This window comes from Crinia signifera, chromosome 8, assembly GCF_055691185.1.
Source record: "Crinia signifera chromosome 8, ASM5569118v1, whole genome shotgun sequence".
Lineage (NCBI taxonomy): Eukaryota > Metazoa > Chordata > Amphibia > Anura > Myobatrachidae > Crinia > Crinia signifera.
Window position 1 is genome coordinate 62284667 of NC_139224.1, and position 27488 is coordinate 62312154.

A 27488-nucleotide genomic window follows, 5' to 3' on the forward strand; every position below is an offset into this window, starting at 1 on the left:
TTGTCCGTAGGGAGTCGTCTTGAGCTCCATGAAGTTCCTCGCCCTGCACTACCGTAGGGTGGTTCCCTCCCCATCCGCCATGATCTCGGTGGTGCCTGTGTTTCTTTCAATGTTCTCAACTCTCGACACAGCTCAGTCATCCCTTGGGTTAATTCAGCAATTTGTCCTTTCATTTCTGTGATAGGGTCTTTAGAGGCGGTGGATTGAATTTGCTGAAGAGTGGTTTCGACCGGTACATTTATGTTTCCCTTTTTGGGTTTATCGCCTAACACTTTTCTGATTAGTTCCTTGAAGTCTGAAAAGCTGATGGGTGCTTCTTGTCGATGTAACATTTTTAACTGTCCTTTGGTATTCACATCATAAATTCCGTTGAGGAATTGGTTGGTTAAAGTCTCGTCTTCTTCAATCGGTTCTCTTGGGGCACACAACTTTATATCCCGGAATGCCTCTTGTAATACTACAGCATATTCTCGAAGCGTTTCATACGGTTGTTGTTTCCTAGAATAAAACTGTGTTGGCCTACATCACAAAACGTACCAGGAAAGACTAAAAGATCTTAATATGTATACTTTAGAGCAGAGAAGGGAAAGGGGGGACATGATAGAAACTTTCAAATATATCAAGGGTTTTAACAAGGTACAGGTGGGAGACATTCTTCACAGGAAGAGGAGCAGCAGAACACGAGGACATGCACTGAAACTAGAGGGAGGAAGATTCAGGGGAAATTTGAGGAAGAATTACTTCACAGAAAGAGTAGTAGATAAGTGGAATAGCCTCCCATCAGAGGTGGTAGAGGCAAATACAGTAGTACAATTTAAACATGCTTGGGATAGGCATATTGATATCCTTACAAAAAAATAAGGATCAAATATGGTTTGAGGTAACATGTTTAAAAAAGGGGCAGACTAGATGGGCCAAGTGGTTCTTATCTGCCGTCAAATTCTATGTTTCTATGTTTCTATGTTTCTATGTTTTAAGTTCTGACAGAGTCTTCTCATCGAACTCCTTTGCCAACTTGTTCAGTATGTCCTTTGCCGATTTCTTTTGGCTTTCCGGCCACGACTTCACTTCCCTTTTTGCAAACCCCTTCAGTTGAGCCAAAAGAATCTCCACTTGTTGGTCTTCATCTAACTTATATACCTGGAACATGGTCTCAATTTGTTCCCTAAAGTCGCGGAACGCATTGGTTTCAGTTGTCTTGCTGTCTCCGGTATAAGTGGGAAGCCATAGCGCACCGAAATAATAGGGCATGGTTATCGATGCCGGTTTGCGTATAGTAGAACTTACTGTATCCGTGGCATCTCCTTCCCTCGTAGCGTTTACTCTTTTATTAGGTGAGGGGTCTATTGCTGGTAGGAACCTTCTTCCAGATATTGACGCAGGAGTTTGAGGATTTGACATTTTTCCTTCGTATCCTGTTCGTGGACGCCAAATGTGAAATCTATCAGGATTTTCCAAGTAAGTAGATAGTTTACTCCTGCTCCTTCTTCAAAGAGTACACTTGAGCTTCCAAATACTTTTTTTATTATGCGTTAAACAATGAAATAAACAGTAAGAATCACAATATCACTTTTTCTCTCGCAGGAGAAAATATATGCAGTACATCTCAATTTAGGTATAAGTTTTATTTCACTGGAACGTGTCTGCAATCCACTGGTTCTCTCCGTTCACCAGGTCCTTACAATCAACAGAACATAGTTTCCTACCTTTGATGCTAAAAGCAACAATTGCAAATCAAACAATGCATATATACTATGAACTGCAGGGAATTAAATTATAAAATCACCGGTAGAATAGTACAGTATTTGTGACTTATTGCGCAATAAGATATATGTCAATTTAACTTACGATACCAACGGTGCCTGAATTTTTAAGTTACAGGCGATTTCTTCCAGTATCTCTTATATTTATCAGCATAAAGCTGTCTATTTTACCATGTAAATGAATACAACACTCTAACACAAAAACACAGGTATTAATGAAAAGTACATATAACAGCTTTAACCCTGTTATTATTACTTAACAGCTATATTACTCGTTAGCTTTACTCCTACCAGTACTCAGTTGGAGGTAAAGTTAATTCCTGTTACTTAGTTGATGAGCTAATCTTCACTGTGCACAGCCTGGCCGTAGTTCGCTTCAGTCTATTTTAGTTATCCTATAGCAGCTGTAACTCAGTATCGCTTTGTAGGAGATATCCCGGTGGAGGCGTCCCCTGGCCGACAAAAAGCCGGGTTTAGCCCCTGGTGCTATTATATGTTTCCTCTCTTGTATACTAAGAAGCGCTCCCTGGCTCTTGAGGATAGGTTATAGCTCCCTTGCGCCAACTATGGATGTTGCTATGTCCCTTTGAGGCGTCCCCTGGCTTCTTGTTAGCCGGGTTTAGCCCTGTGGATATATAGGTCTATGTAAGCGAAATGTAGTGATGTATTTTGGCTGTTACAACTTCACAATCTCTCACTTGTAACTTACTGGCAGTATATATCACTAGTACACTGCTGGCATCTGCTGTAGAATGCAACAGTGTATATGTGACTAGCTGTCACTCTGACTTGGCTAAGCTCCTCTGTAAAAAAATGAATGATAGACTGCAGAAGGTCACACTGTCTATTGTGCCTGAATACTACTTATGTAAAAGATACTTTGACTTCTTTACTGTATCAGATGTGCTAACTGGTGATGAGAGTGAGCTTTCTGCTGGAGTACATAAACAGGCTGGAAGGGAAGTGTATTCGCTGCTGAATGCCTCACTGTCACTTGCACTCCCTGTCTCCTTGTGCTTTCACTGCCTAAGCTGCTCTGTTTCAGTGTAGCTGGCTAGTAATGCTTGAATGGATAGGCGGGTCTTACACTCTGCCTCCTATACTGTGTTTAGAAACAGCCCACCTCAACTCTCCTTGTCTGCACTGCACTGTGTAAATAGCGGGGGTTAGCCTGGAGTTGGACGTGGCTGCCTTTTTGGGGCCGGGTTAACACTCACCACTCCCCTGTTACAGTATGAACAGCTGCTCACTGCCTCCCTCAAACTCCGCCTCTGGTGCCGCCTCCGTCAGCGCTGATACGGCCTCTGACACTTCCAGGACACCGGAGCTGATGCTGCCTGTGTATGGCGACGCCCCTGTGGCGATGCGGACCGCCTCCTCTCTGACGCAGCTCACTCCGTCTCGATGATGGCGCTATTCGTCTCCCGCACTTGCCGCCGGACTCTGCCCACAGCTAAATACTAGGGCTGCTGCTGCCTGTCGATGCCGCCCAGCGTTCCCGGAGGTGAGACCCGCCACAAGCCCCGGAGCCTCCGTTACCGATAGTAATCCCCTCAGCACTGCTGTCCGCCTCCAATCAGCTGCGTAGCTCTGCTTATTAGAATTCACTCAGGGGAACTGCGCCACTCCAAACAGCTGTCCCTGTTTATATCTTTTTCCTCGCGCTGGGCACCGTTTCCAGCTCCCCGCACGTGCTATATCATTTTTTATATGCCCATTAGCACGTCCGTTGGTGCTCCCCTTAACGCAGGGACAGTCTCATAGTCCTGTTATTAATTCCATAAGTATCTCTGGCTGGGACAGTCCACTTCCCTCTGAGAGGGGTTCCAACTTATTATAGTAATAAAAATGGCTTTATTCTTTCTACGAAAGTCTGGGCTGCCTTCTGTGAAGGCACTTATCTATATAATGGCATAGCATATAATGTCCCCTATGGGGATGACGTATATCACCAACCAAACTATATCTTACATTAAGAGCATCTCATAAGGCGTATATGCCTATAACCTTCTATGTAACATATATACATTCATCACACGATTGCATACGATTTTGACAAAAAATGGCAAAAATCGGTAAAAATCGCGATGGAAGCCGTGATAATCCACAAGTACCATTATATTATTACTACTACTACTACTACTAATAATACATTATGATACTGTGCCAATACTGTGCAAATATTATTATTATTCATTCTTTTGCTGCTTTCCCACTGCCAAGCCGTTTAAAGAACCAGTATTTTTAAATGGTATTTAAAACGGTATTAGCTTTTACATTGCAGTAGATTACCGTTTTAAATACTGTTTTAAGTACCATTCACATCACAGTAAAACCATTTAATCCCCTCTTGTCCCCTGGTACCTGTCCTGCCCCCCCTCCCCCCCGTACCTGCCAGCTGGTACCCTCGCTTCCCCCCCTGCCCTGGTACCCCCCTCCCCCCTGCCCTGGTACCTAGTACCCCCCTCCCCCCTGCCCTGGTACCTTGCCCCCCCCGCCGCCTCCCCTGGAACCTGGCAGAAATCCATCCGGGCAGTGCAGTAGGCAGCGGCATGCCAGGGCTCCTAGTCGGCAGGTCCCCCACTGATGCAGGAGCATGATGCAGGAGCATGATGCAGGAAGAGGCTGCAGCTGGTGCACAGACAGCGGGGGCACTGGGGATCCGGGCAGCACGGTCCATGCTCAGGAGGAGGAAGCGGAGGAAGGTCCATTTGGAGATTGTAATTTCATCGTGGGGGTCCCTGCCACGAATGGGAAATAGCGGGCCTGAAAATTACATATGCACATATCTAAAGAGCAGCTAATTAAATATGCACATATTTAATGAATGGCTCCGCTATTTCCTATTCGCGGCAGGGACCCCCGCCGATGAAATAACAATCTCCTAATGGACCTTCCTCCGCTTCCTCCTCCTGAGCACGGACCGTGCTGCCCGGATCCCCAGTGCACCAGCTGCAGCCTCCTCCTGCATGATGCTTTCATGCATCAGTCTGGGACATGCCGACTAGGAGCCCTGTAATGCCCGCTGCCTACCATGCTACCCCGCTGCCCGGATGCAAGGTACCAGCTGCAAGGTACCAGGGGAGGAGGGGGGTGGCAGGACAGGTACCAGGGGAGGGGGAAGAGTAGTGTGGGATCTTAAATACCATTTCAGAGCCATTCTCACTGCATAAAAAACGGCTCTAAAACGTTTAGGACTCTACTTTGGTAACGGGTTGAAATACCGGTTAACTTAAACCGGTAAATCAACTCTGTCGCTTTCCCACTGCAGCCTTAAACATTTAGAGAGGGGGAAAAAACGGCAATTTACCGTTTAAGACCTGCAGTGGGAAAGGGGCATTTGACTACATTTGTATGCTTTGAGGTTAATTAGCTGCATGGATTTTAGATTGCTGCATTTTCATATAATTTAAATCTGATTTGTGATATTTTTGTAAATATTTGTATATTCTATACTGTAAATTATGATCGATTTCTTTAGCTTTATGTCTTAATGCTATTCCTGCAAGAATATCATGAAAATTACGCAATATGAAAGAAAAAAACACAACTTATGTTTTGTTATATTGCGCCACCTAGTGTTGGCTTTTGCTTTGGTCTTTTGTAAACATGTTTTATTAGGTTGTTTCTTTTCAGAGGACCAGGGAATAGAAAACAGTACGCCTGATGATCCTGGAGTAATAAAAGAGTAAGTCATTCTGGGTATATATTAGCCGAGGTGTACCCAGCATGGCAGCGGGAGCATCGGGACCCCGCAGCAGAGCTGGCTTCAGCAAGTGCATACACATTTGCCGGCAGTGACAGTGCTACATGCAGGGCTGATGGTGGATGTCGACGTGGGGGTGCGCACATCATCAGTGACATAGAGGTTACATGTTCCCTATATGTTGCTCCGATCTGCCGGATCAGACGATATATCCAGGGCCGGCGCCACCACTAGGCAGGTCTAGGCATTTGCCGGCCACTGGAGGGCGGTAATGAGCCGCCGAGGAGAGGTACCATAGAGGTACCATAGAAAGCTGGGAGCGAGGAGCAGGTAAGACAGGCTTCCCCCCCCCCCCATCCCGCCCTTCAATCAACGCTGCCCTCCTCCCTCCTTGTACACGGTATAGCCAGCATTATCCACCTGCACACACACACACAACCCCCCCCCCCCCCCCCGGAGCGCAGGTGCCCGCTGTGGTATCTCCCGCAAAACAGTAAACAGTCCCGCCCGTCCGTCCCCTGGGCGCCCGCCGCAGTATAGCCCGCAACCCCCCCCCGGAGCACGCGCGCGGGGGGTGCATCGGGCACGGGCAGAGGATTTGCCTTATTAAGGGCCGCGATGGACGCGATCAACGCGATTTTCGCTTTCACCGGCAAATTAGCTGGTGATTGACAGAAAATCGGGTCCATTGCGTTGATTGTGTGCCTTAAGTACCTTAAAGTTAAGGGATACAATCAACGAGATGGGCGCCGTGCTAGGAAACCTGCACTGTTGGTGTGCCTTGAGGACCGTGGTTGGGAATGCCTGACCTAGAGTATTAGCATTTCTTTCATGGCACCCCTTGGATAAAAAATTTTTATTGATAAATTTGGACAAAAATAAACTGTGCCTCCTGTCCTGGATACGCCCGCTAATTGCTGGTGAAATACGCCTGGAAAATACACTTCATTTTCCAGGCGTAATTGGCTTCAGCCTGCACGGATCGGTACTTGTTTCCTAGCACGGCGCCCGCCGATTTTGTGTATCCATCGGGTCGTAAAAATCGCGTCGATCGCATCGCATGCCAACCCGATTTTTACATTGGAATAAATGTTAAAAGCCCCCAAACCCCCCCATTTTAATACCAAACCCCCTCTCATGTTTGAAATGCCCCCCCCCCCCATTGTTAACGCCACCCCGCTATTGATGCCAACCCGAAGCGTGGCGAGCGCAGCGTGCCCGCGAGGGGCAGCGGTACGCGTCCTCCGACCTTTTCATACCCCCACCATCCACGTCGGCGTTGAGTTGACTTTATAAAGTGTGGCGAGCGCAGTGAGCCACCGAGCCCGAAGCGTGGCGAGCGCAGCGAGCCCCGCACGGGGACGCGCATAACTTCACAGGTATACGCGTCCCCTCGCGGGGCTCGCTGCACTCGCCACACTTCGGACTCGGTGGCTCGCTGCGCTCGCCACACTTTATAAAATCAACTCCACGCCGACGTGGATAGTAGGGGTATGAAAAGGTCGGAGGACGCGTACCGCCGCCCCTCGCGGGCTCGCTGCGCTCGCCACGCTTCGGGTTGGCGTCAATAGCGGGGTGGCCCGCAACTGACGCGATGAACCCGATTTTCACTTTAAAAATAATTTAACATTAAAGTCTATGGAAAAATCGCATTGATCGGCCCTTATTAAGGCCCGCGATGGACGCGATCAACGCGATTTTCGCTTTCACCGGCAAATTAGCTGGTGATTGACAGAAAATCGGGTCCATCGCGTTGATTGTGTGCCTTAAGTACCTTAAAGTTAAGGGATACAATCAACGAGATGGGCGCCGTGCTAGGAATCAAGTACCCACGGATCAGTCAGATCCGTGCAGGCTTCAGTATGTAAAAACTAGAAAAATAAATAAATAAGTCCCCCCGGACAAAGCATTAAGCCCTCTGACCGGTCAGCCTCGCCAGGGGTCCTGGAGGAGTGGGGACCCCTCCAGGACTTACCTGGCCAGGCTGAAGCCTGGTGCTGTCCCCGGTGGCCCTGGAGCTGTGGCCACCGGGCTGATAAAGTGTAAAAAAAAATAGAATTAACCATTGTCTAAAACTGTGGAACTATGAGTCCAAGCAAGCCTCCCCCGCATGCTGGGACTTGGAGAACCACAAGTCCCAGCATGCGGGGCATTAAAGGGCCCGCTGGCACTTGTAGTTCCACAGTAATAGAAATAGTAAAAAAAAAACACATACCAGGGTTGCCGACTCTCCCTGAATGTCCGTGAGACTCCCGGAATTCTGCGATATCTCACAGACTCCCGGAAGAGGGTCCCTTTCTCCCGCAGCTCCGCTTCGTGTCTCCGCAATGGCTACTGCGCATGCGCAGATATTATCGATGATGCCGCGTCATCGCGTTGCCGCGTCATCGCCGTTTTCTAGCGCATGTGCAGTAGCCATCGCAGAAGTGAAGCTGAGATGTGGGAGTCCACTTCGGAGCAGCGTCCGTGTGTAAGTATGGCAGTGCACTCTTTTTCTTTACAGCTGCACACCCCCAGCAGAGCCCGCACACCTCCAGCACTAAGCCCACACTCCCCGAGAACCTTAAATTCACAGCCCCTCAGGCAGTCACCACCTCACCTTCCGAGCGCTGCCCCTGCCCCGTCCACTGTATACAAATTTACAATGTCAGCTGCACATTTTAGGAACGATCTCCCCCAGCAGAGACCAACCTGAGGCAGTGAGTTACCTCACCTTCCGAGCGCTGCCCTGGCCTCACATACTGATACTTACCTATCTTGAGCCCGCAGGTAGGTCCCCTGGTCTGGTATCCATGGTCCTGGGGCTCCGGGTTCGGTCTGTCTTGTTTTTCTGTCTTCTTTGTTTATTTAGTTGTTGTCGGATTGGCCATAGGCCCGACAGGAAATTCTCCCAGTAGGCCGGAACACCTGTGAGGCCACCTGGCAGCCAGTAACTTTTTTTTTTTTTTTAAATCCTCATCTGAAGTGGGAGCCCATCTATATACTGTATATTGTGACATCTGCTAAAGGGAAAGGAGTGGGTGCTATCTGGGGGTGTAACAATTTCTGGGTTGATTCTGCTCAGCGAGGACTGGGGATAATTGAGATATTCAGGGGATTATGTTAATGAGTTGTTTTTTTCCTTGATGGAGGATTTGGGTCTCTGATCTCAGTGCGAGGGCTGGGGTATTATTTGAAATGTGGATATTTTTGGTTTGTCACAGCAGCTTAAAGGTCTGGGGGCTACTAGATTCAAATATATTGATTCCAATAACATCGACATAAGTGTATTGATCTATTAACCTTGCCTGTTTGGGACATTTTTCCAGGGCCACTTTTAGTTCACAATCCACCCATGTTCCTGCGCTAGTGGAGATTACCTTCTCTATAAGCCTGATGCAGATGTGGTTGGAGGAAGCATCACTGTTTCCTTGGAAGCAGCAGTGATACTCTAATATGGTAATTCAGCCAGTGGCATGTCGTATATGGGTGACACCGCCTGCATGCATTAGTGATCTGTGCTGCATCCTGGGATGCAGGATCAGATCATCTGCGATACTTTTGGCAGTTGCATGACCCATGGGTTGCAGTTCCTACAAAGAGGCCAGGAAATCTCTATCTTCTGATGGAGATCCTGGCCTCAGCACTCCCCCTCTGCAGCCGTAGTGAATCCAAAGAACAGGACTTATACTGTTAACATGGACCCCCAATTGATATAACGTGTACTCTTATTGGCTCGCCTCGTTCGCCATACTTCAGGCTCGGTGCCTCGCTACGCTATCATATTCTCCCTTAATGCTTACATGGATGGTGAAATAAATTGTTGGTTTATAAAAATATCATGAAAAATAAATTTGACCTTTCATGTCGATCTTTTGACTCTGTAGAAATATTTCTTGTTGACCTTTTAACATCGACCTTTTGACCTTGTTGACCTATTGACCCTGTTGACCTATTGCATGTCAACCTTTTGGGATAGACCTACAGTATTGACTCTTTATATAGACACTGTGGGGGAAATTTACTAACAAAAATTAAGATTTTTTTTAGCGTATACATATTTTTGGCATTTACTATGCAAAAAATACAAATTTCCTTATTCATATTGATGGGACATTCGTATTTGTATTTACAAATACGAATGAATACACCATTGATAGAATACACCAGGAATCACCATTCAAAAGAATGGTGGTTCCTGATTGAAAATACGGCCGCTAATTAGTGTAAAACGGCCGCGAATACACTTTATTTTCCTGTCGTATTTGGCAGGAGCCTGCACGGTTCAGTCAGATCCCTGCAGGCTTCAGTGGTAAAAATAGAGAAATAAATTAATAAAAAACAGCGTGGGGTCCCCCCCCCACAGCCATAACCAGCACCAGGCTGAAAGAGCCGGGGTCGGTAATAAAAAATCAGGAAACTCGACAAATAGGTGTTCCCCAATTTTTTAAAACCAGCCCCAGGCTCCAGGTCCGGGGCTGGTTCCCAAAATACGGGGGACAAAATGACTAGGGGTCCCCCGTATTTTAAGAACCAGCCCCAGGCCAAACCAGCCAGCAGGGTAATGTCACAGCCGGGGGACACTTATTATATAAGGTCTCGCGGCCAAAACATCACCCAACTAACCAGTCTGCCTGGCCAGGGGCCCTGGAGGAGTAGGGACCCCCCCCCAATTAAGGGGTCCCCCCCCCTCCAGGACTTACCTGACCTGGCTGAAGCCTGTTGCTGTCCCCGGTGACCCTGTGCGGTGGTCACCGAGCTGATTCAGTGTCAAAAAATATAATAAAAGCTATTGTCTTTTACTGTGGAACTATGAGTCCCAGCAAGCCTCCCCCGCATGCTGGGACTTGGAGAACCACAAGTCCCAGCATGCGAGGCATTAAAGGGCCCGCTGGCACTTGTAGTTCCACAGTAATAAAAATAGTCAAATAAACACACACTGACACAATAAAAATAAAACTTTAATACATCCAAAGCCCACACATACTGATCCTTACCTATCTTGAGCCCGGCAGCTCCCCACATCAGACTGTGGAGAGGCGCAGAGATCTTTTATCTTCCGCGCCACTCCACTGAATGATTCTATTGGCCACCTAGCGGCCAATCAGGAGCCGAGAAAGTCGGCTCCTGATTGGCCGCTAGGCAGCCAATAGAATCATTCAGAGAAGAGGCTCGGAAGGTGAAAGGCTTCGGACCGGACGTTAACACAGACGCCGCCGACATGGACCTGGACGTCGACATGGAGCCGAATGCCGACATGGACCAGAAGCAGGACACCGGACCAAGACCCAGGGACCTACATACGGGCTCAAGATAGGTAAGTATCAGTATGTGTGGGCTTTGGATGTATTAAAGTTTTATTTTTATTGTGTGTCAGTGTGTTTATTTGACTATTTTTATTACTGTGGAACTACAAGTGCCAGCGGGCCCTTTAATGCCCCGCATGCTGGGACTTGTGGTTCTCCAAGTCCCAGCATGCGGGGGAGGCTTGCTGGGACTCATAGTTCCACCGTAAAAGACAATAGTTTTTATTCTATTTTTTGACACTGAATCAGCCTGGTCAGGTAAGTACTGGAGGGGGGGGGACCCCTTAATTGGGGGGGTCCTCACTCCCCCAGGGCCCCTGGCCAGGCTAACTGGTCAGTAGGTATAAACGTTTTGGCCGCGGGACCTTATATCATAAGTGTCCCCCGGCTGTGACATTACCCTGCTGGCTGGTTTGGCCTGGGGCTGGTTCTTAAAATACAGGGGAACCCTAGTCATTTTATCCCCCGTATTTTGGGAACCAGCCCCAGACCTGGAGCCTGGGGCTGGTTTTAAAAAATCGAGGAACCCCTATTTGTCGGGTTTCCTGAGGTTTTTTTTACCGGCACGGCTCTTTCAGCCTGGTGCTGGTTACGGCTGTTGGGGGGACCCCACGCCGTTTTTTAATTTATTTTTTTTTCTATTTTTTTTTTTTACACCTTGCAGCCTGCACGGATCTGACTGAGCCGTGCAGACTGCCTGTAGGAATTCATATTAGCGTCCGTATATACAAAATAATACGACATCGGAGAGTTACAAAGCAGTCGTATTTGACTGCTTTGTAAATTCCCCTCCGGAACACGTCTTTGCATACGATGTATGCAGTCGTAGTCATTCGTATCAAGAATACGAATACAATTTTTTGTATTCGTATTCTTAGTCAATTTCCCCCTGTAGATCTATCAACCGACACCAGCACAAACATTTTTACCTTGTTTTTCAAAATCTGCTAAAGATTTCCACCAGTGCACATAGATCTGTTTTGCAATACTTTAAAATGTAATTTCTTATGAGCTTGGCTAATTCTCCTTGGACTTTGTACACAACTATGTAATCTGAGTAGAGTAATTATGCAATTTGTAAAGTTATGCGCTTGCCTGTATTAGTCTGTACCCATGTAAATTGTTTTACTGTTTACACCTATGTATGGTGGTATAGAACCTTGGGGTGTCATATTCATGAAAGGTAATTATAATAATAATGAAATGTAAGTGCATTTGCTGAAGTATAAATAGAAGGTTACACAAGCAGTGGGGAGGAGTTTGATGGAAAGAACGTATTCTTACACTAGTATGGTACAGTAAGTTTGTCCCAGGCGCCCGGAGGCAAGATTTCCGTTTGTGCCCCCCCCCCCCCCCCAAACACACACGCACACTTTATTAAATATGATGCACAGAGCTGGCATTAAGCAATTTGTTGCCCTACACTCACAGATATAACCCCCCCCCCCCCTGCAATCACATCACAGCCCACTACATAAAATAACAATAGTAATAATAATAATAATAATAATAAATCATGCCAGGCAGACAGCTGGTCTGGCTCCTTGCTCTCTGCTGCCTTAGCGGCAGGGGCATAACTAGAACTTTGTGGGCCCCATACAAAATTTTTAAAGGCCCCCCTCTGCCCCTACCCCATCCTTTGTCAGTAAAATTCCCCTTAGGAAAATAGGACACAGATGGGCGTTAAGAGAGAAAGAGGGTTTCATGGAAAAAGAGGGAAGGAAAAGAAAGAGGCGGTTTCGGGGAGAAAGAGAAAGAAAGGGATGAGAGAGAAATGACATCAGAGGGACAGAGGGAGGCTTTCAGGAGGTAGGGAGGTGCAAAAGAGAAGGCTGCAAATGGGAGTGAGAGAGTGTCAGGGAGGAGAGAAAGAGTTGCAGGGAGAGAAAGAGAGGTTGTCAGTGATAAGAGAGAGAGATGGGGTGAGATTTAATAGGATGACAGATTCAGAAAGTGAGAGATTTGGGAAGAAATCTCCAGGTTTTTTAAAGCGGCAATCATTTACACTTCAGAATCAAACTGGTTTTGCAGTGTAAATGATTGCCGCTTTAAAAAAAAACCAGGAGATTTCTTCCCAAATCTCTCACTTTCTGAATCTCTCATCCTATTAAATGTCACCCAAAGTATCAAGGAAAAGAAGGTTTCAGGGGCAAAGGTGGACAGGGGGTAAGGGGGGATGGGTGGAAACAAAGGTGGATATGTGGAGGGGAAGGGGGCACAGATGGAGAGGAAGGAGGTGGAGGGGAAGAGGGCACAGCCAGACGGGAGGAGGACAAGGGAGCACAGGAAGACGGGTGAAGGAGAAGGAAGCACAGGCAGATAGGTGGAGGCGAATGGGTGCAGGGGAAGGGGCAAAGGTGTAGTGAAAGGGGGCACAGTCAGATGGGTGGAGGGGAAGGGGGTGCAGATGGACAGGTAAAGGAGAAGGGGGCACAGACTGACAGGTGGAGAGGAAGGAGGCAGATGGGTGGAGGGGAAGGGGCAAGGGTGGAGTAGAAGGGGGTGCAGACGGATGGGTGGAGGGAAAGGGGGTGCAGACAGACATTATCCTTTGACTGTAATGTGCAAGAAGACTAAAACTAAAATACAGCATTTTAACAATTCCTGTGCAGCCTGAAACACTTACTGTAATAAGTGCAGAGTAGTCAGTGCCGGCTGCAACATCCCCAACACAGTCCTGGACGTGGACAGCGGCTGCCAGGCCAGGCCCAGGAGACTACAGTCTCCGACCTGAAGAAAGTGAGTCCCCAAAGTGCACTAGGAGTCCCATCTGTGCGGAGATCAGCAGGCGTCACACCCTCCGTGCACACTGTACAGTGGCAACCGCAGCATCCCCACACAGCCCTGAAGGAAGCAAGCGGCAGCCAGGGATGTACAACTTCCAGCCTGTGTCCCCGCTCATTAGATATTCATGGGGCGGGGGGCGTGGACCGGCTCACTGCTGCCTGGGTCACCACTCGTGCATACCCAGCGCAGCTGCAGCATACAATTACCACTTGTGTTGGGGCCCGGGGCACTGCGGAATCTCTGGCCCTGCTGGCTTGGAACATCAGGAGGCAATGAAGCCAGTGCCCCCCTAAAGGCTGGCGCCCGGCGGCAGATGACTCCATTACCTCCGGGAGTTCCGCCACTGAGTTTGCTTATATTTTCTGAGCAGTACAGAAGTATGACAAAAGCAGTAACAATAGAGGCTGGGACAATCAAACATGGGCATGCACATAATTGCATCATATGTGTCAGTCTTAAAAATGGAGGCGAGCAGGACGCATACTGCAGTAAATTGTGCCACAACAGGTAAAATGTGACTTGGGGGCATAGGGCACTATGGCATAATGTGGACATGGGGCATTGTGTAGCATATTGTGAGTTAGGGTCTCAACAATGGGCAGTATTCAATGCCCTTTTTCGGCATGTGCAGCAAATCCTGTTTAGGATTCGCTGCACATTCGCTGCGTTCCCTTGCAACTCCATGAAACAAACCCAATGTACTGTATGGTCTTCGTGAACTCTCAGGGGATCCTCCTGTGAACATTTATGCCTAATGCAGGGTACACACCAGAACAACAAGGGCCCAATCTCATCAATCTAGATCCAATCCCGACCGATTGGATGTAGATTGTAGGTAGATTGGGCCTATTTTTGCCTGTTCTGGTCCGATCCGATGCGCGGCACCGTAGGTCCATCGTTATTCAGATCCTACCTGCAGCAGGTAGGATCTGAAAACGACCATACATCCGGGTGCGGGACGTGATTGGATCGGAAGCCGCTCACGGTGCACATCGTGAGCATGTCGCCCTGGTGTGTACCGGGCATTAGAACTTGATTAGTGGTGAAATGTCATGATATGAAAGTACTCCTCTTTCACTTTTTTATAATATCAGTAGAATATATTGTATGATATACGGATTCGGCATGAAAAACCGGCGGTCGGGTTCCCGGCGTGGACACCCATGGGTGGAGAAAGTGTTGGGATTTCGGCGTCGGGATTTTGAACGCCGGGATCCCGACCGCTGGGATTTAAACTGCATCCCTGATATACTGTCTGCAATGGTTTGTATTTAAAAATACAAAAATTTACCATTTTATTTCAATGGTTTGTCAATAAGAAATGTACTAGACTGTAATGAATGGTGTTTCAATAATGCTTTATTGAAAAAAAAAGTTTATAATCACATCACATGTAAGATGGATTAGCTGTCTTATTTTACAATGTACCTTTTATGCCTATACATATAGTAGCATCAATTATATATACAAAAAAAGAAAAACAAGAAAGAAAACAATTATAAAAATCTAAACAAATTAACTCAAAGAGTACTCTGGTTCTCTTATTGTAACGTATATACACAATAAAGTCTTACACTGTACCTCCAGTACTTAGTAAATATTCATCTAGAGACACTTTTAATTTTCAGGGTGTGTGTGTTTTTTTTTTTAGCATTTGCCTTGGTGTGGAACTACAAGTTCCAGTGGGCCTTGTAGAACCACAAGTCCCAGCATGCAGGGAGGCTTGCTGGTACTTGCATTTTGAATGCATGTGTTTGCCTAGAAATCTGGCAGTCTTGCCATCTGGTCCTACCGCAGGATACTTTGTATTGTACTGTACATGTACAAAATGTTACAGTACACACACAATTTCAGGGATGTAAACAGTACATCAAAGTGAATTAGACACATGGAAATAGGATTGGATTGATTTATTGTTTTAATCATAATATACAAATGTTTCATGAAACAAAAATCAATATAAGCTCTAAAATAATACTGATTGAAATAAACATCTTTCATAATAAATCTGAGGGAAGAGTTTAAGATAGAAATGTCAATACTTTTATATTACCCTGCATATATTCAATAACACATATGACTGGATTATATATGATTTGCTGAGTTAAAAGTAATTGATCTCTTTTAAATAATAAAGAAGCACTAGACAAGGCAAGAGATATGAACCATAGCGGAATGCTTCTGTGACATCATGCGGTGTGGATGGGGAACATTTGGCCCCCTCAACTGTTGATGAACTACATATCCCAGCATGCTCGGATATAGTTTTGCTATTTGCTAATGCTGAAGCCGTTTGAGGACATGCTGGGATGCAAGGTTCAACAACAGCTGGAGGGCCAAAGGTTCCCTACCCCTGTCATATGGGAATAACATGAGTTAAATGAGTCTTTCTTTCACATTATTTCATATTTTGGAAGCTAGAAAACTATCATTAACCTCATGAACTAGCCACATAGATATACAAGTATTATTTTATAGTTTAACTGCAAAGGTCTTGAGCAGCAGACTTAATATATAATATACCAAACACAGAATATACAAAACATTTCTTTGTATAATTAATCTACTTAGCTCCTAATTGTGGAAATCCAGCACAAATGATATTTTGTGACATCCTATGCATTTTTTATGTAAATTCCGCCCTTACTCTAATATTTAGATCTGTACAGTGGGAGAAGCAAAAGGAAGTAAATCTGGTTGTGAGAACCGAAGCAGCTCTTGATATTCCCTGCTGAATGTAGACTTAAGTTGCCCATACACGGTACAATTGCTGGGTGTGCGCTCCCATCACACATCTCATTGCACAGCTCAAAAATTATATGCTGCACATACTTTTTGTACTAGATCTCATCTCATTGCATTGCAAAACCTATGCAATGCAATGAGATGAGATGCGATGCAATATTGTATTTAATAATTGTACAGTGTATGGGCAATTTAAGAGGGAGAATTCAATCCCAATCAGTCATTTCCGGGCATGTTGCTAATATATATTAGGGTTATTAAGATGTGGCTGGAGTGGCTATAACTGCTGCTTCCTCGGAAGTAGAAGCAATAGCGTTGAATGGTAATGCAGCAGGAGGTACCATTACAAGTAGACACCTCCTGCTGCAGTAGTGTTCTGACCTAGGAGGAAGGCATCAGGTCACTGACTCACCATCACGCGGCTTGCAGCTTCCATGGGTTTGCACAAGCAGGCCAGTAACTCTATATGCAACAATGGAGATAACTTGCCACCACCCTCCCCTTAAATGGTGGTGACGTGCTTCCATTTTGGGAAAGTGGAGCCTGCTCCACCCCTTCCCTGTCCCACAAATACTGTAACAGCAGACTGTCAATCACTGCACGTCTGCTGCGGTCTGGCTTCCTACTTCGCAGGACCCATTCCAGAATGCTGAAACAGGTCCTGCACATACACAAAGTACAGTTAATTGGTACTTCACTGCATAAGTAGCAACAACAATCGAACCTGAATTAGGTTCATTGTTCCAGGCAGTATTTATTGTTGTCCATTGGCTCCTAAAGTCCATTTTCAATCCATAATTCATTATTTGCCTGCAGATATTCATAAAAAATAAAACTGAAAATGCTGTTGGGGGGTAGATAAAGTTGCAAGTCACTGCACTATATAAATGACGTTGAAGGGGAGGAATGTCTGGATTTACTGGCATAAACCCTAAGAAATGATAAAATGCAACCTCAGTCTACACTGAGTCTACATTCAGTGGTATAACTGTTTACGCATACTGTATGAGATGTGGTTAAAATTGCAGCAGATAGAATGGCAGCAGTCAGAATACCAACACTAGCATCCCCACTCACAGCAAGAAGATCAGCAGCGGAATCCTGACTTTGGGTTAACGTTGGGTCGGGGAAGGGAGAGACAAGTTTAGGCACTAGTTGGGGACTTTAGGCTGCGTTGGGTAAGAGGGGAAGATTAGGTTTAGGCTGCGAGGAGGTATGGTTAGGCACTTAGAAGGAGGGGTTAGGATTAGGCTGCAGGGTAAGGTTTAGGCTGTGGGGTAGGAAGGTTAGGGGCAGGGAGAAGGTATGTTTATTTACTGGGCCCCTATCAGGATTCCTTCTATTGAATGCTGGCATCTGTATTTTAAATGCTGGCATCCTGCCTAATGGTCATTCATATGTATTCCCTACTGTACATTCTGTAGGTACCCATTTCCCTAGGTAATCCAGTCTAGGACTAGTTGACAATATGCGAGGGGATCTGTGCAGTGCTTGCAAACCTGAGTATCAGAAGAAAGTAATTTATTTTGGTGGGATAAAACTGTACCGGCTTTGAGTTTAGTAAATATGAAAGATGAAATCAAAACTAACTTTTATAAATATACGTCCACTCTTGTCGCTGCTTCATCCAGATGTTACAAGTGCTGTACGCCTAACATGTAAATTGATGTTTTGCTTCAAGAAGGTGAACTTTATATAGGAAAGAGCATTGTATGCACAGTGATAAAATCATTATAATGAAAAAAAAAATAGGAAAAAACTCTATAAACCAATTTCCTGAATAGACCTTGCTTAAGTTGTATAAGGGCCAATTTTACAGAACATGCTCTGTAAAAAAAAAGTAATGTCAAGTTTGTGTATCTTATGCTGGGCATACCTGTACATGCTACAGTTATCTGACCGATCTGCCTGATATTAGCTAGATAATTATAGCATGTATGCGTGTGACTGATCTGGTATATATTGATTGCTTGGACATGTTGGATCTTCCAGCAGGTAAGTTCTTTGAAAGAAGAAATTTGTTCAGTATGTTTGTGTATATAATGGGCCTGAACAGGGCAAAGAGCAGCCAGACAAATATATAGGATTAGACCTGTTAGACATGTTATTTTGATACTCCAACCTCTGTTCTCATCTGTGTTTATTATACCGCATTTGCTGATGTCATCTGTGTCCAGCACATGCTTACTGACTATAGGGAGGTCTGAGGGAGAGGGGTGGCACCAGCTCTGAAGTATCATCATTTAGATCAGGGGTGGGGAACCTTTTTGTGCCAAGGGCCGTTTGTATGGGGAAAAAATCCTTCGGGGGCCATATGTAAATGTGCAAATTGTCCTGCTGCAGCCGTCCCACACTTCGGCTGTAGATTAAGAGGAATCTCGCGAGAACTACCGACCTCTCGCAAGAATTCCCCTGGACTCCTGGCAAAGCGGGTGAGCGGGCCACTCAGACCAGCTACGGGGGCCACATATGGCCCCCGGGCCTGAGGTTCCCCACCCCTGATTTAGACTAATAGAAGGTGTTACTTCTTTTCTTTCTTCCATATTGAAAGCATGTTCAGTTTGTAGTGTGTGGGAACCTGTGTAGTTTCCGGCAACTACAGTTACTAGAAGACCCTAGTGCTGTGCCAGAAACTAGTGCACATGTGCGGGGTCCGGGAATGTGGCCATTTCCCAGTGATTTTCCAACTGCGCATGTGCAACGCTAAATCAATGGATGCCATGCCATTTTCCCAGTGACTGGTACAGCACTGCTTTTGCTGATGTGGGAATCCCGAGAAGTAAGTAGTCAAGAAATTGGTGCAGAGTGTGTGATGTGGGCCCAATAATAATAATATTAAATATATGCTACTATCCAGAATATATACATAAATAGTTATACTTTCTGGTGCTCCTACATAGCGTGGAAAAGAGAAAAGTTTTCCACCATATCTGATAACAAGACCCAATGTCCACCATCTCAGAGGATGTGGAAACTTTTGTGGGGCAAAGAAAAGTGTGCATCGTCCCAGAAAACAGGGTAAACCAGTGGAATGTAACATCTCTATACTTTGAATTTATTTTAAACAATCCACTTTGTACTAAGATGGGAATTCTATCAAAGATGGGATTTTACCCAGAGCAAATACTACTTATTTATTTAGCACCTTCTAGAAGATAATAGAAAGAATCTGATTGGTTGCCCATAGAAACTTCTCATCTTCAATGGAACGCTGATCTTAGTAAATGAATGTAACCCTATATATGGGTGCCCAAATAGGCACATTCTCACAGCTAAAACTTAAGCTGGATACAACACCCTAGACCAGGGGTGTGCAATAAGCGGCCCTCCAGCTGTTGATGGACTACACATCCCAGCATGCCTTGCATCAGTTTCAGCATAGCCAAGTAGCAAAACTAAGGCAATGCATACTAGGATGTGTAGTTCATCAACAGCTGGAGGGGCGCTTATTGCCCACCTCTGCCATAGACAATATTTTGAACGATTTCTCCAATTCCGACAGTTTGGAAAAACAAAACGTCATATTGGCCATTATATACACATTAAGTCTAAAAGAACATTAGGATCTACAGATACCACATTTTGGCACTCCAATTAAAACATTTATCAGTCTGAAACTTCATGCTCTTTCATGTAAAAATGGGTGCATCTAAATAGTAGTGTGATGTCACAAAACAGCATTTGTTTTCGGCAATTGCATTGTGCTTTAGCCTTTATTTCTTAATTTAAGTGTGCTGAGAAACATAATATCTCATGTATAAGTTCAGTTGCTATATATTACTTTTCTTTTTTTTTTTCAAATAGTTTTTATTCAGTCAGAAGCATGTTAAACAAAGAATACCTTTCATAGAACATCAGTAAGAAGTAAATAGTAACATAACAATATTAGGTACAAAGTATCTAATTAACACTAGCAAATTGCGTACTTACTAAATTTCCAAGAAAAAACTTTAACCAAAAAATAATAATGACAAAAACACAGAGGAGCTGGGCAAAAGGGGATGACAGACACAACGACAGCACCACATAGGACAGACACAGAGGGGTGCAGTATGGGAAGGGGAGAAGGGAGACCGGGACTGTATGTCATATATCAACCAAATCATCAGGTAGATAATACCGAGGGCAAGTTGGTCTGGAAGGAAATACCCAGGGGGAGCTTCTTTCTCTTTCTATAAGTACACCACTTAAGCCACTTAAGGTGAATGGAGTTGGCGGAGGAAGTGTATTTACAGTCGACTGTTTCAAATAAGTAATGTTTATGGATTTTGCCTAGGATCTGGTGTAATTCAGGAATCTCCGGGGTCTTCCAAAACTGGGCAATCGCCGCTTTAGTAACTATTAGTATCTGACCTACCAAATATCTATCCTCCCGGGGAATAGATGGTGAGAGGCGAAATAAGGCCCCCAAAAGGGAGAACACCTCCTCCCACAGCGACCGCAATTTTGGACAATCCCCCAAAATATGTAAGATAGAGTCGGTGCATCCGCATCCTCTCCAACAAAGGCTAGAAAATGATGGCCATATTTTGTGCAATCGCCGTGGGGTGAGGTAGGCCCTATGGCACAGCTTATAATACATCTCTGAATGGCTTAAACACTTAGAGATCTTGAAACAAGAAAGAGCAATAAAATCCCAATCCTCCCTTGTGAGGGTCCTGCCCAGATCATTCTCCCATCTAGTTTGGGAAACCAACTTGTCCGGTGGGAACTTGCCGATTTGTTCGTTGTACCACCTAGATATACCTCCCTTGTGCGTCTGAGATGTCAATATTGCCACCAGACATTTTGGGAAGGATAGTGTCACAACAGGCCTACCAACACAAGATGTCAACCAATGGCGTAGCTGTAAATATTTATAGAAGTCTTGTCTTGGTATACCAAATTTTTCTGTAATTTCAGTAAAGGACAAGAGGCTTCCCACAGGACAGATATCTCTAAGGGAAGATAACCCGCTTGCCACCCAGTTATCCAACCTTAAATTGGGGATAAGTGATGCTATAGTCGTGATGGTCAGTTCCGGGTTAGGCACAGAAGCTTCCCTATCTTTTGACAATAGCTCATGCCATAATGCCAAGGTATCTCTGATTGCAGCCCCTGGACCCACCCAGGGCGATATCCTCCCAGAGGGTAGCCAGAATAGTTCCGACAAACGGATCCATGGCAGAAAGGATTGTTCTATAATTACCCAGGGTTTAAACCGCTCATTAGCAAACCAGTCTTTAGCTTGGTTCAGCAAGCAAGCTGTGAAATAGGAATATAAATCTGGGTAAGCCACCCCCCCTGACTGTTTAGGCAGAATAAGAACTTGCTTAGATATACGTGGTCTAGACCCCTTCTATATGTACCGGGCAAATAGCTTATTATATTCAGACAAAAGTGACTTAGGCGGGACCCTAGGTATAGCTCTAAACAAATACAACAGCTTCGGGAGAAGTACCATCTTGGAAGCTGCAATGCGTCCTAACCATGACACTTCATGAAGACTCCATTCCCCTATCAACTTCTCAAACGCCCCAAGCAAAGGTTTATAATTACACAAAAAGATATCAGAGGCTCTAGCGATCTGGACACCTAGATATTTAATTGAGGTCAGTTTCCAAGCGTAACGATATTGATCTTTTAAGAGCTTGACCTGCTCTAAAGGTATATTAATAGGGAGGGCCTATGTCTTAGAGGTGTTCAGCTTGTAATATAAAACTTTAGAGTATAATGACAGAACTTCATGGAGCTCACATAGAGATGATTCTGGGTTAAGTAGACATAAAAGGACGTCAACTGCGAATAAGCTAATTTTATGTGTTATCCCCCCAATCTCGAGGCCTTCTATGAGGACGGAGTTCCTAATTTTCTCCGCCAGAGGCTCCATAGCTAAGGCAAATATGAGTGGAGACAGGGGACACCCCTGCCTGGTGCCATTTGTTATACTAAACGTGTTGGACAGGCATCCATTGTTGAACACCCTCGCGGACGGGAAGGAATAAAGTGCAAAAACAATCTATGAACCTACCAAAAAAGCCAAACTTAAGCAATAGGGATCTAAGATAACCCCAATGCAATCTGTAGAATGCTTTTTCAGCATCCAAGGACAGAATTAACAGAGGGATCTTCCCCGACTCGCAGTTTTCAACAATGTTAAAGACTCTACGAGTGTTGCCTGGGGCCTGCCTGCCCGGCACAAAACCCACTTGATCAGCAGCTATAAGTGAAGGCAGAAGGGGGCCTAATCTATTTACAATCAGTTTGGCGTACAATTTAGGATCAGTATTCAAAAGGGCTATCGGGCGAAAATTTTGCACTGTAGTAGAAGGCTTACCAGGCTTAGGGATTGTGACAATCTGCGCCTCAAGCATCTCCTTTCGGAATTTACCCACCTCAGATGCTGTATTAAAGACATTTAGGAGACCTGGCGCTATAATTGATTTAAAACGTTTGTAGAAATTAGGATACCCGTCCGGGCCTGGAGCCTTATCTCTAGGCAGAGAGTCAATACAGTAGCTGCTTCAACTTCCAATAAACTCCATGGAGAGCATAACGATTCAACAATTCCAGGCTCCAAGCACGGAAGGGAAACATCAGCCAAAAATGTGTCAATCTCAGGGGGCAGTGGGCTGAGGGGTCTCCGCATCTGACTTCAGGTTGTAAAGCTTAGAATAATAATCTGCGAAGGTATTAGCTATTTCAAAAGGGTCAGAGATTTTTTAAACCATTATAGATACTATGGATCCTAGCTTTAGCCTGCCGTCCCCTAAGCTTTCTAGCTAAAAGTCGTCCTGCCTTGTTGCCCAATACATAATATCTCTGGTTTAGTTTAAATAGGTTCTTCGAAATATTTCGAAGTGATAATGCATTTAATTTTTCACGTGCTGTGTGGAGAGAATTGAAAAGATTTGTGTCTTTCGAGTTGGCTTTATGTGCTGCCTCAAGTCTAATCACATCCTCCTCACACTGCCTAACCTCTGCCAATTGCGCTCGCTTGATCCTGGACGCCACTTGAATAGCTGATCCCTGATTACAGCTTTAAGTGTGCACCAATGGTTAAAGGCGCTAGTATGAACTAAGTCATTAATAGCAAGAAAAGTCAGCAAAGAGTTCTCAATAGCTTTACAGGCTTCAGGATTGGACAAAGTGTGGGCGCCCAGTCACCAAGGGCCCAGGGGAACCCTACGGGAATCCAGCTCACATTTAATCAAGAGGGGAATGGTCTGACCATATCATAGGTAAAATACGAGCCCTGACAATAGACGGTAATGTCCATTTATCAGTTAGGACTAAGTCGATTCTAGAATAAGTGCGATGGGGATTAGAAAAAAATGTATAGTCCCTCACCGAGGGATTTTTGGTTCTCCAAGCATCAAATAAACCATATTCTAAGTTCTGTTGCTATATATTACTTTTCTATTTATTTTTACTTTGAGTTATACAGATAGGATGAGCTGGTTGTCTGTGTTGTATACAGTAGTACAAGAAAAGCACATAAAGGCAAACACTGTATATACAAGACTATGTTGTAGCTAAGAATTGTAAATACAAGACCATTTATGCTGGGAAGCATTCTAGGCTTTTACTCTACGTCTCCTGACATATACCCGCCTTTTCACGGAAGATGGGCGATGAGGAGGGTGGGTGAGTTTTTCTTGCCACCTGGGTCTTCGTAATGTTGTAGGGTTCCTGGGAGCCATATACAGCCTCTTCCTGATAAATGCTTTGTGGATACCATCAAGACGATCATTTAACTCTCCAAGACGTTTTTTAATTGAGTTTATATCCCTCAGAAAGTTATCAAGAGCTTCAGATAAGGGCCGGATACTGCAGAAAAACAAGATTTTACCCACAAATATGACTCCTCTCAATATTATAATGTGAGCATATAAATGTTATATCTGGATGATACTTAGAAACAAATTATATTTGTCAAGCAACCTAACTTTCACTTTATTACATTAATCATATTAGATAAAAGGACACTTTGGAGCATATATACTGAAAATGAAGAAAGTATGTATAATTTATATTAGTTCAGATTGTATGAAAAGTTTGATATTTTGTTTATTATAACAATATCAAAATAAATCTCTATTAAATGTAAAATAGCTTTCAATTTATCATCATTGGGATGGGTAGAGAAGCTTTTTTGATACATGAAGAACAATTTGTTGTATCGGTACTGGAATCTTGTTAGCCCCCAAGTAGATCTTTTTTCACACAATTCCACTCCCTGAGTGTAGGAGGAACCAATCTTAAAGGATCGGCACCATAGTTCTTACAGGGGTCAGGGAAGAAAAACAACAAGAAAACAATGACTGGGATGTTGATAAATCACCAGTGAAATAAAGAATCCCCACAATACTGATTGCGTACCCTCACTGACACATTGGGTAGGGAGAACATTCACATTGAGGTATCTTTAAAAGTACAAGGTCACCATGCGTGTAGGATAGTTTCTTTCTCCTGGGTCTGAATGAAAGGCTCATACCTTACTCACACATATGTATGGTTGATCATTCACATAAAGGTATCTTTATCGAATTTCCTCAAGGTGGCCTCTCATTTGGAGAGGCTCAACCAATGTGACGTGGTACATAAAATGAAAAAGGACCACCTCTCAGTAAAAAGTTTAACAAAGGAAAAAATGCACACAAACAGCCTGTGATGTAATTAAATATTGGTATCTTGGGGGAGCGGGTTTTGGCCATTTGCCGCTGGCCAGGTATCCAAAGATCAATGCACAGATGCTAAGCAGCACAGTCCCTCTCCACCAACACATTAACTTAAGCTATCTTTCTCAAGGCTGTAGAATGACTGGAATTAGAGGGAGTACTGTATTTATACTAATGGCTGTATCCTCATTGGGGCACTGTTAGGATAAGGCGGTTCCTTTTCCCAGAAGTTCGGGTTACTCCCTTCCGGAATATCAATATTCCTATTAAAACTGTATTTTCCCTATTGTCTAATAATTCTTATTGTTACTGAGAGTCTAGGTGTTTGAACTCTCTAAGTTATTAAATAAATACATGTGTTGTTGGGGTAAATAAACAGTAGCACTGTGTTTATCTCCAACCCGAAAGTTGCGGGTGAACCAAAGACTCCGGAGTGAAGTGCAGATGTAATTTCTGTTTACGGAATCTATATTTAATGCCAGCGGCATATGTTTACTTACAACCCGGAAGTCAAAGGTGAACTCCAGAGTGAAGCACAGATGACATTTCCATATCAGGAATCTATGTTTAAGGCCAGTGGCACTGTTTACTTATGAATGCGGAAGTATTGGTCGGCCGCTATGAACCACATTCTTCACTTTCGTTTCCGGAGTTCCATATTGGAACACATCTATGTTGGTCATTGAGCGCAAACTGTCATATAATTATGCAGTCTCCTCAGGCGCACAGACAAAAAAATCCTATTCTTTAAAAAAGTGCTAAAACCAGCAATATATAAATACACTATCACAATAATACAAGTACAGTGTTAAAATACAAAATACAATAAAATATTAAAAACTAGAGGAACCACTTTAAGTTTTATTTAAATAATACAAAAAAAACCTAGAAGGCAAAATAAACATTTTAGTAATGTTATAAGGATTGAACTGGTACCCTGTGTAGTCAGGAAGCAGCATTTGAGGCTGATACATCAGAATGTATTTTCCTTCACTGAAGATCTCGTTTCCCCATTTCTCTAGGGTTCCGGTAATGCTGCGCGTTCTAAGGATGTTTACTTTCCCTGCTGAAATAGTAGAAAAACTCAAATTTTAAAAATAATCCATATCTTTTCCAGAGTTTCACCATTATACAATAATATCTAACTAAGGTATAATAAGCAGTGCACTCCAGAAGATCACGTAATGGGAAGCTCTTGTATTCTAGTTTAACAAAATTGGCCCTAGACATAGGGTAACTAGAAATTGCCTAAGGCATGTAGAATGCATAGGGACATGCAGCTTATACAGCTGAACCAGCTCAGTTGTATACAGCTTATACAACTGAACCAGTGCCAGTGTGAGCAGCATCTGGCAGTTGCAAAAATGGCAACCTTCCGTGGAGGAGGGCTGCTGTGCATGCTCAGCCACATCAGCTCTTCATCCCATGAGCCTTTGCGAAGTACAAAAGAAGGAGCTTGCACTGATTTGCTTCAGTCAGCCTAGTCTTCAATATCTGCAGGGTCCATGGTGCGGTAAGAGCTGTGAAGGGGGGTGGGATTGGGTTGTAATAATCTGTGGCATATTCTTGTGTGGTATTATGTTTAGAAATACATTACTAATGTGTGGTATAATGTGAACAGGGCATTTCTGTGTGGCATTATGTGAATAAGGAGAAATACGGTGTGGTGTAATCTAAATAAGGAGCCATGGGTCAACAGTGGAACTAGCAACAGTGGAAGGAGGAATCAACCAAAATCTTGCCTAGGGCATTAAATTAGCCAGTATAATAATATTGTAAAATGACAAACCTTTAAACCTATATTCCATGCATTAATATCTAACACAGAAGGTGTGTAGAGCTCTCAAAATCATAAAGAACAAGTTCTAATAGTTTATCCAACAATACCTTTGCCATAGCTTTTGGATGGGCCTTATGAGTCAAACCTAGGATCTTATATACGATACTCACATTGGGCCTAATGCCAGTTTGCATAGCAAAACTATGCTAGTTTGTATAGCATGTTTTGCATGAAATTGCTCTGCACATGCTCAGAAAACATGGCATGCACATGTGCCTATAAAGACTTTGTTTCTTATATCAGTCTGTGCTAGGAGAGGGGAAGGTAAGTGGCGTTCGGCTAAATGCAGTAAGGGAATGTTTGCAGAATTATGAACACAATTTAGAATGGCAGTCAGAGGTATATAGGCTGAGAAAAACGTACGGCACTCATTAGAACAATGCAGTGTAGACAGAACTTAACATTACAGTACACTTTTCTATGTGTGATTTACCCAGTTTTATTTTTGCATATTAAAGACAGAAAGTTGTCATGTACTAATGCTATTTTTAGCTCCTGTACCACAGGGGTGCCAGATGATGCTCCAAAAGTCAGTATCCCTACATTGGGATCCCAATTGCTGGTACTCCAACAAGGGCGTTAACGACTAAGGGGTCGCGGACCCCTTGTGGGGGTCCACGACCCCATAAAGGGAGAATAGAACCTGTGGTGAGCGTAGTGAGCCACCAGGCCCGCAAGGGGCTTCTTTGCACTCGCCCCCCT

General features: G+C 44.4%; 2 protein-coding genes across 3 annotated transcripts in view; one reads left to right on the forward strand and one right to left on the reverse strand.

Moving 5' to 3' along the window:
• Nucleotides 1–27488, forward strand: part of FAM234B (family with sequence similarity 234 member B) — a 183886-nt gene that overhangs the window by 14212 nt on the left and 142186 nt on the right. Inside the window, exon 1 of one of the 2 annotated variants that reach the window (XM_083156571.1) lies at nt 3128–3267. The exons of the other annotated variant lie outside the window; for it this stretch is intronic. The gene's annotated coding sequence lies outside the window, so the exon portion shown is untranslated. Of the gene's footprint in view, nt 1–3127; nt 3268–27488 lie in introns of those variants that run through there. 2 annotated transcript variants of the gene reach the window in all.
• LOC146026157 (uncharacterized) overlaps nt 22080–27488 on the reverse strand; it is a 41269-nt gene continuing 35860 nt past the window's right edge. The window contains exons 3-4 of the mRNA XM_083156574.1: nt 25883–26012; nt 22080–24095 (exon numbers count right to left, since the gene is read on the reverse strand). Of these exons, the coding sequence (XP_083012700.1) occupies nt 23843–24095; nt 25883–26012 (383 nt within the window). The 3' untranslated portion in view covers nt 22080–23842. The remainder of the gene's footprint in view (nt 24096–25882; nt 26013–27488) is intronic.